This window comes from Xiphophorus maculatus, chromosome 6 (genome assembly GCF_002775205.1).
Source record: "Xiphophorus maculatus strain JP 163 A chromosome 6, X_maculatus-5.0-male, whole genome shotgun sequence".
Lineage (NCBI taxonomy): Eukaryota > Metazoa > Chordata > Actinopteri > Cyprinodontiformes > Poeciliidae > Xiphophorus > Xiphophorus maculatus.
Window position 1 is genome coordinate 26,873,582 of NC_036448.1, and position 12,595 is coordinate 26,886,176.

At 38.2% G+C, this 12,595-nt stretch overlaps 1 protein-coding gene across 4 annotated transcripts in view; it reads right to left on the reverse strand.

Annotated features, from left to right (window-relative positions):
- Nucleotides 1–831: 831 nt before the first annotated feature.
- LOC102216735 (ATP-dependent 6-phosphofructokinase, platelet type) overlaps nucleotides 832–12,595 on the reverse strand; it is a 28,481-nt gene continuing 16,717 nt past the window's right edge. For 2 of the 4 annotated variants that reach the window (XM_014474993.2, XM_023334995.1), the window contains exons 14-22: nucleotides 11,401–11,471; nucleotides 11,104–11,191; nucleotides 7,174–7,326; nucleotides 5,718–5,882; nucleotides 4,483–4,544; nucleotides 3,417–3,528; nucleotides 3,157–3,256; nucleotides 2,928–3,033; nucleotides 832–1,808 (exon numbers count right to left, since the gene is read on the reverse strand). In XM_014474993.2, the coding sequence (XP_014330479.1) occupies nucleotides 1,652–1,808; nucleotides 2,928–3,033; nucleotides 3,157–3,256; nucleotides 3,417–3,528; nucleotides 4,483–4,544; nucleotides 5,718–5,882; nucleotides 7,174–7,326; nucleotides 11,104–11,191; nucleotides 11,401–11,471 (1,014 nt within the window). In that variant the 3' untranslated portion in view covers nucleotides 832–1,651. Of the gene's footprint in view, nucleotides 1,809–2,927; nucleotides 3,034–3,156; nucleotides 3,257–3,416; nucleotides 3,529–4,482; nucleotides 4,545–5,717; nucleotides 5,883–7,173; nucleotides 7,327–9,516; nucleotides 9,670–11,103; nucleotides 11,192–11,400; nucleotides 11,472–12,595 lie in introns of all 4 variants that reach the window. The other 2 variants (XM_005796584.2, XM_014474996.2) reach the window with 1 other exon arrangement.

Consider the following 12,595-nt stretch of genomic DNA (forward strand, 5'->3'; position numbering starts at 1 on the left):
GCTCATTACATTAGAATATAAAAATAAAATTACAGTGAAACTCATATCATTACAGAGAGTGGTCTATTTCAGGCATTATAATTTAGATGACTATGGTGCAGAACTAATAAAAACTCAAAATCAGTGTGAATATAATGTTTTAGTTTACAGTTGTTGGAAATTTTCGCTCTGATTTCCTAGTGTTCTGCTGTAACGTTCACAGCATAGAAAGCTGGATAATTACCTTTTTTAAAGAGGTCTATTCTGAACTACAACATGAATTTCTAAAGATCAAATTCCTACCTTCTGCCGTTTCTCTGAAATACTGAGGAACTTAAAAATGGAAGATTCTTTGAAAGTAGTTACAGCATTGTCTCGTAAAGATATACCATAAGGAAATTTTCTCTCAGGTTTGGAATCCTAAAATGAACTAAAAGGTTATTAAAAATGGTCAGACAGCACAAGGTTATGGGAAAGTGGATATTTCTTCAGACTCGAAGCCATATGTCAGCTCAAGGCGACAGAATTGGGTAGGACTGGATTCTTTAAGAAAAAGCCAATTGAGGCTAAGATAATATTAAAGGCTAAATTTACTTTTGGTGTTAATATGAAGTCCCCACTTTAATGACCAATATTTAACATTAAATCATACAACAAATCTGAGATTTGATATAAAATTTGAGAGCACAATACAGATCAACCAATGAAAGCGATTTTAATAATTTACGAAGGGTCAGAACCTCAAAAGAACTGTAACTTTTGTTAACTTTCCAATCTGGTTTCCTGAATACAAAATCCATAAAAATCATTTTTTTAATCCATGTTCCTATTATTTACCAAATGAACACAACATTCAGCATTTCCACACCATAAAAGCTTTATTTACTCTGAAACAGGACACTCACGTCACGTTAACGCCATCAATGAGCTGTTCCACACATCCTCCAAATACTTTGCTTTGCTACAGCAACAGCCTGCATGAATAAAAACTATACGGTGAAAACACAGAAAGCCCAGGATGGATACAAGCAGCTAAGGCAACAACACAACACACACATACAGTTAGCTTTCGACCGTACACACACCTGCTCACTCTGAAGCCTTCAGGGTTACAGCATTTTCCAGGACATTCTCGAGAGTGCGCGTGATTGGCCAGACATTGATTCCCTTTTTAAAAGCAGCTTTTGGGTGATAACATTGACTACGTAGTTCAAAGTGCAAGTGAAGGTGATAAAAGCCCAATTTAATCAAAGATTTTCATCCCTGGCTGAGATGTGTCCACACAAAACAATAATTAGACATGGCTACATTTGGGGCACTAAAACCTAAATACATCGTGAGTAGTGCATATATTATATTATATTCATGTATAATAACTTTGGACATCTAAGCTTTCTTAGATGTTAGCTTGCTTAAAATAAATACTCTTTCCAAATGACCCTCATCAAATTTTAACTAAAAAATGTAACATTCCTTCTGAAAAGTGCCACACTCATACAATAAATCCTTTTCTAAATTTTACCTCTATCCTTTATAATCTTTCCTTTTATATATATATATATATATATATACTGTATTTACAGTATATATATGCAGGAATCAATCAGTGTGAGCAGCTGCCACTGAAATGTGAAGCAGGTTTCCTGTGGGAGTAAAGCCGTTTGGCAGTGGTTCAGATCGCGGCCGAGGCGTCGTTCTCTTTGGGCCGCACCCGGGTCACGTGTTCCAGCTGGCCGGCGTCCGACACGTCGTAACTCGTCTTGTACTTGGCCAGGATTTTCATCAAGGGACGGAGCTTGAGCCACCACTGCTCCTTCGGGATCCGGTGGCTAAAAAAAAGAAAACGAAGAAACTGAGTGTGAGGATTTTTTTTAGAGTTGAACATTTCACCTGAGACAAAACTAACAAGAGTAAATCCCTGTTGATGTGATTTGTACAAATTCAAGCACAGTAACTTGCAAAAAAATTAAGACCCTTTCTTATATTAAAATTGACCATGCTGATATACAGTTTTCAAAATGTTTTGCAAAGAAAAACCCCCCGTACTCTGAAATCAACTATTCATCCTCCATAACAAAAAACTTTATCTTGCACTGCAGTTCCAGCTTTACACATTTTTCTTACAAAATAGCCCGAGCTTTGTCACATTTGATGGAAATGACACTCTGAGACCTTCACAAAACAAATAAAAAAAACAAAATGGTTGATAAATTATTCAAGGTTTCAGGGGTTTGAATACTTTGGCAAGGAAATGAAGGTCTCACCTTCAGCACATTACTAGAAGGACATGCAGAGTGTCTGTGGGGCTAAATTTGGGACACAAACTCTTTTTGTTCAGTGTATGGAAGCAGTGGTGGAGCTGCAGCTCTAAAACAGCTGCAACATTACCCAACACACACAGCTAGCAGTAAAGGCAGCACAGCCCACTGGAAATCTGAGTAACCTGAAGGAATGCTACTTCAAACTGAAAACAAGTAATTAAGAGTTCACTAATTGTGACTGTTATAAGAAGGGAACATCTAGTGTAAAAATAACTTTAAATAATAAATTCAGTTTTTGCTCTGTAGTGGATGTTGTAACAATGGCATCTCCAAACATAGAAGTCAGTGAAGGTCTGAAATCTTCACTGACTCAATGACACCAAACAGAAACACCAGGAATCCAACCAGCTTAACCTGTTTGGATCAGTTTGACGCATTGTGCATTAGGGTCAAAATTAATACATTGATTGCTAAGAAGAGTGTACATAGCTGTAATCAGGAAAATATTCTCCTGCAATCTAAATGACACTAAACTCAGGCTTGGAACTACATGCTAAGATATGGCTTGCATAATTCCGTGCTGGATGTAATAGTTCTCTTTTAATCCTAAACATATTTGCTTTTTAAAGTAGATATAAGTCTTTGGACAGCGTGACTGTAAGGATGAAAATAGAATCTCTATCTTACACAAAGTCGGTCTCTTCCCTGAGTTGAGCTACAGGTTGAAAGACCATCGCCCTTCGGCGCATCCCCAGCAGGCAGGCGGTGTCCTCTGAGTTGGTGAACACTTTCCCTGTATATAAGAAAAATGTAAACTTTTACAGCCAAGACATAACACAGTGAAAATCTCCCAAAAACATTAATATGTAGCGAATCCTTCTCAGAGTTAAGTACACAAGTAGGTAGTGTGACACACCTTCTTTGTATGACTCCTTGAGTGCCCGTGTGATCCACTGTATGGCTTTAGCTGCAACCTTGGTGCCAAAGTTTCTGTCGAAGGGAGACGGAGCGCCGCCCTGTTGAAGGGAAGATAATGGCACGGCATTATATATTTTATAAGATTTAGTAAAAGAAAAGTTTTATCTTTAAAATACTATGAACACTTTAAAAGATATACTTCGATTGACCATTATAAATCAACATTTAAACCATTAGACCAGACTTTATAAGTCGGACCTGCTGCATGTGACCCAGGATGTTCTTCCTGCAGTCAAACACGCCTCGACCTTCTTCAGAGTACAGCTGGTAGATGAAATCAGTGGTGAAGTTTTCGTTGCAATTCTCATTTCTAAGATAAACAACAGAGGCAAAAATGAAAACAGGGAAAAGAAGACATATTTGACGTGAAGAAGATGCCCCACATTGCAATATATTTAGGTATATGATTTAAGAAGACTGCAGACATGAAGGCAAATCTCTGGCTCAACATCCTTTTTAAGGTCAAAGTGACTGAAAACGTCTACTTTGCTTTTTGCTCGTTACAAGACAGATAACTCCAGATGTTAGGACATATTTCTGAACTTCAAAGACACAGACAGCTATGGGTTTCACATTGTTCATTTTAAAGCAATGCAAGTTAAAAACTACAGCTCACGAGCTAGAAACTAAAACAGGAAGCACTACCTGAGCAGATAGCCTTACTAAGTATTCAGTTAATATCAGCTAAATGAGAAAATAGCAGCCAGAGTCCAAGAAAAAAGCAATTGAAAGATCTTCAGAAAACTGTTGATTAGATGGGATTATATGTGGTTTAAAACTTTTTCCACATAATATATCAATAGAAGTTGTTATTGTGTTAAATTAGATCAGTTCATCCTGTTTTTAAGTTCATTAAACTGCAGTGTTCTGTGTTTTACAGCCTGCAGATTCCCTCCATCCATTATTGTTCTGGTTTTGGTGTGCTGTAGTAAATTATTATGCAGGTTCACCCCTCAGCACAGCCTCACAATGTCACCTACGCTCTGTTCAAAATATTACATTTGTCCTATTTCCACAGAGCTTCATCCTGCTGGGAGCATTTTAAACACTGCAGTGGACTAAAATAACCGCAACACACAACATCACAGGAAGTCTAAAGGGTCACTTCAAAGGCTGGAAAATAACATAACAGTTTTCAACAATGGAGACATTTTCATGACAGTTTAACATTTTCATCTGTTAGACTTTAGTGTGTTGACTAAAGCTAGACTGACATCAGCAAACTGAAAACATCCTAATCTTTCACAAACAGAATGAAACTCACCGGAGCACCAAGCCTCTCTGGATGCTCGTCTTCATTTTCTGCGTCAGATGCTCCACGTTGGCCTGGAAACAGAGGGAAGACTTAACGTGAACCTGAGGGAAGAACGCCTGCTGCCTCCAACCTGGACAAGCAACTGCAACTCTGAGACTCCTCGGTGTGCTGCTCCACATGACACAGTGGCGCAGTGCAACAAAAGCACCACCAGAGGGCACCACAACCAGTTTTATTTAGCAACTGAACGCATAAGGAGAGATAACGTTAGTTTAATGTTTGTTTAGGTGTTAAGAGTCCATGAAGGTTCTTCTGTGAGATTTTAATCACTTCTCCACATGAAAGAATATTTAAAAGTTTAAATATTTTTCAAAAATCAGGACACGTTTAACACTTTTTACAATTTTTACAATTTTATCAAATTATAAAAAATATATTTTATGGTATTTGCTTATCTTACTTTATTGAAATCATTCATAGGTTCTTGTTATTGTATTTTTGTACAGCACTTTGTTAAAGTGTGGTTGTTTTAAATGTGAAATGAACGGCGTGTTCAGATCTTGCTCTGCATGCCATTCCTCCTGCACATACTGCTCTCCTTCACATCGCTGTGTTTGTTGTTGCTTCTGTGTATGCAAGTCTATTTTAGGCAATGTTTTAAATTTTACTCTATTTATTCTTTAGCCGTCTCTTTCTACCATCACCGTTCTGTTGTCTGCTACACATAAAGTCAATATGATTGAAAGCAGTTTTCTTATCTGCTTATAATAGAGTGTATTGATCATTTAACCAAAACCTTAAAAACTTCTCATGGAAACTTACATTTTTAATAAATGCCTCAAGCCTTCCACTACTGGTTAGTAAAACATTACAATGTTTTCACTTCAAAAGAAACCATTAGAAAACAAAAACGTGTAATTTATTAACATTCTTATCAGTAAATTTAAAGAAAACAGTTTTTGGGACAATCTAACGGTAACAACGAACACTGACAGTCCTGCCGTCTCTAATCCTCTAAAGAGATCTGGCTGTTATGGAATGAATGACGCAGCTCAGAGGTTATTTATAAATTCCCTTGTATTGCATATCTTTAATCTGCCTCACGTGCAAATTCCTGACACATCCTGATCGCAGCAGAAGCAAGACGCATGTGAACTAACTTCTGATATACCAAGTTGTTGTAAACAATGTGTGCAATTTACCCAGCAGGTTCATAAATGTATTAAAATGTATTTGAATCTGACCTGCAGGTCACGGATGTCAAACGGCTCCTCGTAGATGTAGACCGTGTCGGCTCCTGCAGCCAGACCGCCCACCGTGGCCAAGTAGCCGCAGTAGCCCCCCATCGTCTCAATGATGAAGACCCGCCGCTTGGTGCCGCTGGCAGACTGCTTGATGCGATCGCATGTCTGATTCACACAGAAGTTACGGGGTTAAAAAACTAAACATTTCCGTCTCTGTTCGGGCATGCAGCTGCAGAGAACGCATTTCAAAAGCAGAGCTGAGACGAGTCAAACTGGATCATTTCAGATACTATAGAAAATACGATGGAATGATGTACCAATGATCCCTTTGGAATCAGAGAACTGGAGGATAAAATAACAACAAATGGCATAATTGTGACAGACGAAAAGATGACAAAAAACAGCAGCAGCTCTGCTTTAGAGTGGATAAAATTCCTGCAGGGTAAAAATATCACAATGACACACAGGTTGACTCCTCATATGGTGCTGCAGTAATGTTAAAATCATGAGCTTTATATTCAAGTGTTTGCATAAAAATTAGACACTAAAGTTTAACTGCTTAAAACAGCAAATATATTCTTTAATTTCGTGACAGAAAACAATATCAATTGAAAATAAGAAATAAAAGAAATAATCAAGCCTTAATTTAAAACCTCCTGATGGTAAATAATGCCAGTCAACCTTGTTATGTTGAAGCACAATTACTTGAATATATTATTCTTTCTAAGTGGAGTCAGTCTTTAATTTCTGAAGGTGTAAGCGCATTCAAAGTGAAATCAACCAAATCAGAAAAATGTATCTCCATAACATCACTGAAAACCTCCTTTTGGCAAAATGCAATCCATCAAAACATGCAGATTTCAACACAATAATATATAGTTATGCAGTAAACAACTTATCAAGAAAACACAGACACTCAGTTAAACATGCAGGTACTCACAAGCTTCTGTTTGTCCATTGATATTTGAAGTGGTACTGAGGGGTTCAGCAGACATGCTACCAGCTTAATTTGGGCTTTTTCTTATTGCCTTGAACCTGTAGGTATTTTTAAGGTGGTTGTACAAGAAAACCTCAATAATTTGAATTTAAGTCTATTGGATACCCTACAATATGCAATAATGAAGCATTTCCCGGATTTTACCTGGACTTTCAGGCATAGTTTAGATAACAATGATAAAACTTCCTTTGCGACTATATTTTCATTTGCTCACCAATAAGTGAGAAAGTTTAGGTTTATGATTTTAAATCTGTACATGGATATTCTGGGGCATTCAACCCTTAAAACCATCAAAATCTATCCTAAAAAAAACCAAGCAGTTACTATTACGTTTTTTTCTGAAGGAAAATACCAAACGTCTGTCACTATGGAGACATTGATGTGCTTGTTATCATTAATATACTGTCTTCTCATTATTTTTTCTAGACCATTAGTTGTGTTTCTGTTTTTGGGCCTTACCTCCACAATGGCGTTGAGCGACGTGTCGGCTCCCAGACTGTGGTCAGTGCCCGGCACATTGTTACTAATGGTGGCAGGCAGTATGCACATGGGAATGCAAAACTCCTTGTAGTTGGCCCGGGCCTCGCACAGCTCCAGCAGGGACTCAAAGGCCTGATGGTGGTGGCCCGTAATATGCAGTTAGACCACTAGGGGGGGAACTTACAGCTCTACGTGTCTTTACCAACTGATCATGGTGCCCTGGGGCTCCATCATCCTGTATCCTTCTTTTCTGTGGACATATGTTGGGTTTAAACTCAACTCTGTTTTGTTTACAAAACAGAGTTGTGCTAAAAGCAATTTTATGTTTTATATGAACTAGAAGGGAGCTGTGACTTAGAAAGCAATAGAAAATGAAGGATACATGAATGGGGCAGCCTCTTTACTTTAACTGGAACCATGAACATTCAGCTCTGTAATGGGTGGGCTGCTTAGCTGACTCTCTCCAGGACGTCAGGGATGGGGCTTTGGCTTCTCATTGGCTGAGAGGGGACAGAGCGGGGTGCAGGGGTGAGGTCATCACCGTGACAAGTCACGGTGATGACACACAGAGATAAAGGCCGAGGAGGGACTGCAGAGGATCTGACTCCATTTATGTCCATCCAGTGAAGAGTCTTGAAACAGAAAGCGTCAGCAGGCTTGACTTTAAACGAGCCTTTCAGAGGAACTTAATAGTCTGTGTTGTTTGGAGGAGAAATAAGCTGAGTCGGAGCGCTGCCCACTTACTGAGTGTTTATCAGCACACAAACAGCAAACTGCACTGACACAACACACCAAGACTACGACCGTGGTGCAAACATGCAACAAGTCACTGCATGCTCTGACTTACCTGGCACCTCTGCAGACCAACTCACCTCCAGCAACCAACAGCAGAAACATGTTTCTAACTCATCAGCTCCATTTTGGGAGAATTAAACTCATCAGGTGTGTTGAGAGAACTACACACTGTATGACGTTTATTTTTTATTTATATCTAGTGTTATGTTTATCCATCACTGGTATTTAATGTTTTTTTGCTTTGTGAGGGTAGGTGTATTTTGATTTTTCCTCCAAGATCAGCCAAGGTTAAGCGGCTAAAGCTAAAGGCTAAAGGTCAAGCAGAAGGTCGACCGTGTTAACTATATATTTTTCCGAATATTTCAGCTGTGAGCCATTTTTAACAACCAGTCAGCAAAGAAGGAGGACTGGAAAGCAAAACATCACAACAGAATAAAACTTAACACACTGACTGCATCTGTGATCCGTACGTCAAGTAGCAAAAACTAGAAGTAATATCTTGGCCCTACTGAATAATTCATCCTTAATAATATCTGGTCAGGTATGTCTCGCTGGATGAGAGATGCATCTTAAAAAATGTAACCTCATCATAATATGTGGTTCACGCAGTAGGCCAAACCACATATTTTAAAATGACCATAACAAATATACTGATTGTAGATGTTCACACAATTTAGTTTTGTTCTTGTTTAAACCTCTTTACAGACTCATAGTACGTTTGTATTGTTTTATCCGGCTCAAATAAGCGCCGTGGTAACAATGTTTCTATTGAACCTGCATTTAGCAAAGCAGCTAACTAACAATGGCTTACCCACAGAGAGGATGTTTGAAGCTTTAATAGCTCACTTCAGAATAAATGTGATTTGTTGTATTATTTTGGGTGAACCATAACAAAAGTGTAGACATGTTAGCAAAACCTTGGTGCAAAAAGCTCCAACTTATAGGAAGAACCTTGATAGCTGAATAAGATTCACGATCAGCTCAAAAACTGAAATGGATTGTTGTGAACTGTATTTGGACTGAATTGGATTGTGTATGTTGGAAACATGGACCAAAAATGGACCCATTTTTAGGTCCAAAAATGTTCTTGTGTTTGTTTTTACGCTGAATCAAATACATCCAACCCCATAACCAACTGACTCACTACAGGAGGTAATTATACCCAAATCTGGTTTCTGACTTTAACCCAGAAACCAAGTTCTACTGCTTAGTTTGACAACCATTACAAAAATGTTTTTTCTCCCTGTTAATTTGACATATTGTACCACTTTTCTGTCTAAATACACTAATCTAACTTTGTAAAATTATCTCAGTATCACTTGAAGAAAGCCATATCATTCAGTTGCATGAGTTTTCTCTGATACTAGAGCTCTATTAATAATAAAAACACTTCAATTTCCACTTCCTGTTTGTTGTTTCTTGGAAGCGAGCTGGTAGTCAGAAGAATCCCAAACTCTGATCGACTGGACGGCGTTTGACTGACACATCCACAAACACTCGCAGGCGCTCAAAGCCAGCCACACTTACGTCAGTAATGGCATTCAGAGCTGTGTCTGAGCCAATGCTGAGATCTGAACCAGGTATGTTATTGGAGACTGTGGCTGGGATCATAACCATGGGCACGCAGAACTCGGCGTATTTGTCCCGTGCCGAGGAGAGTTCCAGTAATCCAACGTATGCCTGCAGCGTGGAGAGCCAGCATCTTATTGGTTGGGATCAGGAGATGAATGGTAGAATAGTGAGGCGTAACGCTGAGATATTAACGTAGCAGAATGAGAACAAGGATACAGGAAAGCTTTTAGGTAAGAAAAAGTCCAGGAAGAAGCTGCGACAGCAATAAGATCCAAAGGAAGATAGTCATTAGCTTAACTGTTTGGTTCAATGTTAAATTCTTCTTTTTTGGATACAAAAGTCTGTACAGTTTAAAAGGAGGAAATTCTAACAGAAAGATTTTAATAACTTTTGGGTCCAAACATGCTGGAAAATGTTCATATCTTCTGATCTGTAATGTGAAAATTGAGTCAGGAGAGGATAAATGGGGAGACAAAACTCATGATGAATGTGGCTTGTGTCCAAACAGGGAGGGAGGGAGTATGATGTAAGACGGGGGGCTGCTGATGGGAGAAATGTGGTGGGAAAATTACAGGCACTCTTGGGAAAAACAAAGTTCAGGGGACGAGCATAGTGGAGGGAGAAGCCAAAGGGAGAGAGCCAAGCCAATCACTGCAGGCGCCAGACATGCACAGGAAGCTGATGTTGCTTGTTGCACAAAAAAGATACAAAGATGAAAAAAAAATTAGCTTTTCTTTTATTGGCAAAGCTGCACTGATCTGTCAGGGGACTCCTGGAAATATTTTATCCATTATCTCATGGAATCAGTAAATAACTATGATTATTCTAGGCACTGCAGGCAGTGCTACGCACAACAGGTGTTGCAGCTTTGCCAATAAATAAAAACTGTGCAAAGATTTTAAACCAAACCTAATTTCTTTAGAAGTTGCTTCCAGGGCACCAGATTTCTGAAAATGACTTCATGTCATTTCAATACTTTGCACAGTCATGTGTTTAAAATAAAGCCTGAAACAATTCCTTATACATCAATTAGTGTTAAGTTTAAATAGTTAAGCAGTCAAGACATGTTTTTACTAGCTTAAATGTTAAATAGCGATGGCTAGTGAAAGCAAAAAACTCAAACAGGCTTGAAATGAAGAGCAGGTCGCCAATGGATCGAAAAAGTGTACAAACACCGTTTAAAATGCCAGGCTTTCAAAATCTGCTTAATGTGACACATATCACGTTACAGAAATAAATAAAGTAAAATTAAAAAAAACTAACAAATCTGTTAGACTGAAATGCCTGTCAGTTTAGCAGTGATGTGTACACTTTAAGATCCACTGTAAAATACAGGACAGCAGCAGCGGAAACAAGTTACAATGACTAAAATGAACAAAATCAATAACTGATCGATCATAACAGAACATGAACATTAAACAACAGAATGAAATTCTAAGAGTGTTAGCAATACTTTCTGTTATATTTAAAAATATCAAAATAAAAACTTAAGTTTCAATAAAAAAAGACAACTTTGTCTAATAAATAAAAAAAGCAACATACCTCAAATCCCCCTATAACAAGTAAAGCAGTGATGTTATGGATCCTCATCTGCTCAGCAATTGCATCCAGATGTTTTGCTGGAAGAGTTCTTAATGGGGAACAGAGAAAATCTGCTTTATTTAGAACTTTGTTTTATAGGAAATAACACATCACTCAATCCCAACTATAAAATTATCAAAGATACAGCAAAAGAAACTGAAAGGGATAAATTAAATATTACCAAATCATTTTTCTTTGCCATGTCTTCTTCGTACTGAAGATGCTACAAACTTAAGGTCTACGTGTTTTCGTTCTCACCTTTTTGTTCCCAGCAGAGATCCTCCTTGGCCAGTCCAACCTCCAACATCTCCCCATTTTATCTCCTTGATCTGAGAAGAATAAAACAAAAATCTGCTGAGGTGCTTCTAAAAGACTGCAAAGGAATTACAGAAAAATATTTCATAATTACATCAACACAAGATTCCCTGTTAACAGTTGCCAACTAACAAAGTGTTGAGGCTGTTCATGAGGTGTGCTGTATTAACAAAGATGTTTGCTTTTCCAAAGCAGCAAACTGCAGTGATACATATTTATTTAGATTTGTTATATGACAGAACAGACCAATATTAATAAGCTAAAACAACATTTACTAATAAGGTTATGAAAAGATTAATATTTTATTGCTATTATTATATTTCAAAGCAACAAAGTAAAAAGAGTGGCTCATTTTTTTCCCCTTTACTCTTTTCATATCGCATGAATGCAAGCAGAGTTTTACCAAACAAGCTGCTCTTCACTGCAGTCTGTGTCCTATTTAGAAGAGCTTTTACTCAGGGATCACTGCTTCACGTCTCAATCATGTCTAATCTTCCTCTGTGACCACTCACCTCGGAGAGTAATCACTTCCCACAGGTCACCACGGCTCTGCTGGAACATCCAAACACACGTAGGCGTGTATCTGCGTATGTGTGTGTGTGTGTATGAAGGTGTGTACAAGCAAGTGTTTGCCAGCGGTCAGCAGAGCATGTTGGAGACCGCTTCTTTGCATGAATGGAATTGCTGCAGGGGAAGGTTCTGTAATTGGCTTACAGTAAGCAGAACTGTTTACAGGACGCTGTTGTTGTCACTGTGGTCATTAGGGCTCAGAGGAGGCGGTTAGTGACGGAGCATTCATGTCCTACATCTGGGCTCAGCCGAGTCTGTTCATCAGGCTGCATGCAGACTGAACTTTAAAGTTGTCATATCAAACAGGATACTAAAATTATTAAAATTATTGTTTCTTTTTATGACAAACATAACTTTTATTCAATTGTAATAAAGAACTTATTGCCTGCATGCTGTGAGTGGTAAACTAACCTTATCACATCTGCCTTTCATTTCAGTACTCTGGGTATTCCATAGGAAATTAACACCTTACAATGCAGGTAACATCATATAAGCAGTCTAATCAACACATCATCCATTCTGTCACAGACATTTTGGAGATATCAAAACATTCTAATTAATGAGCATG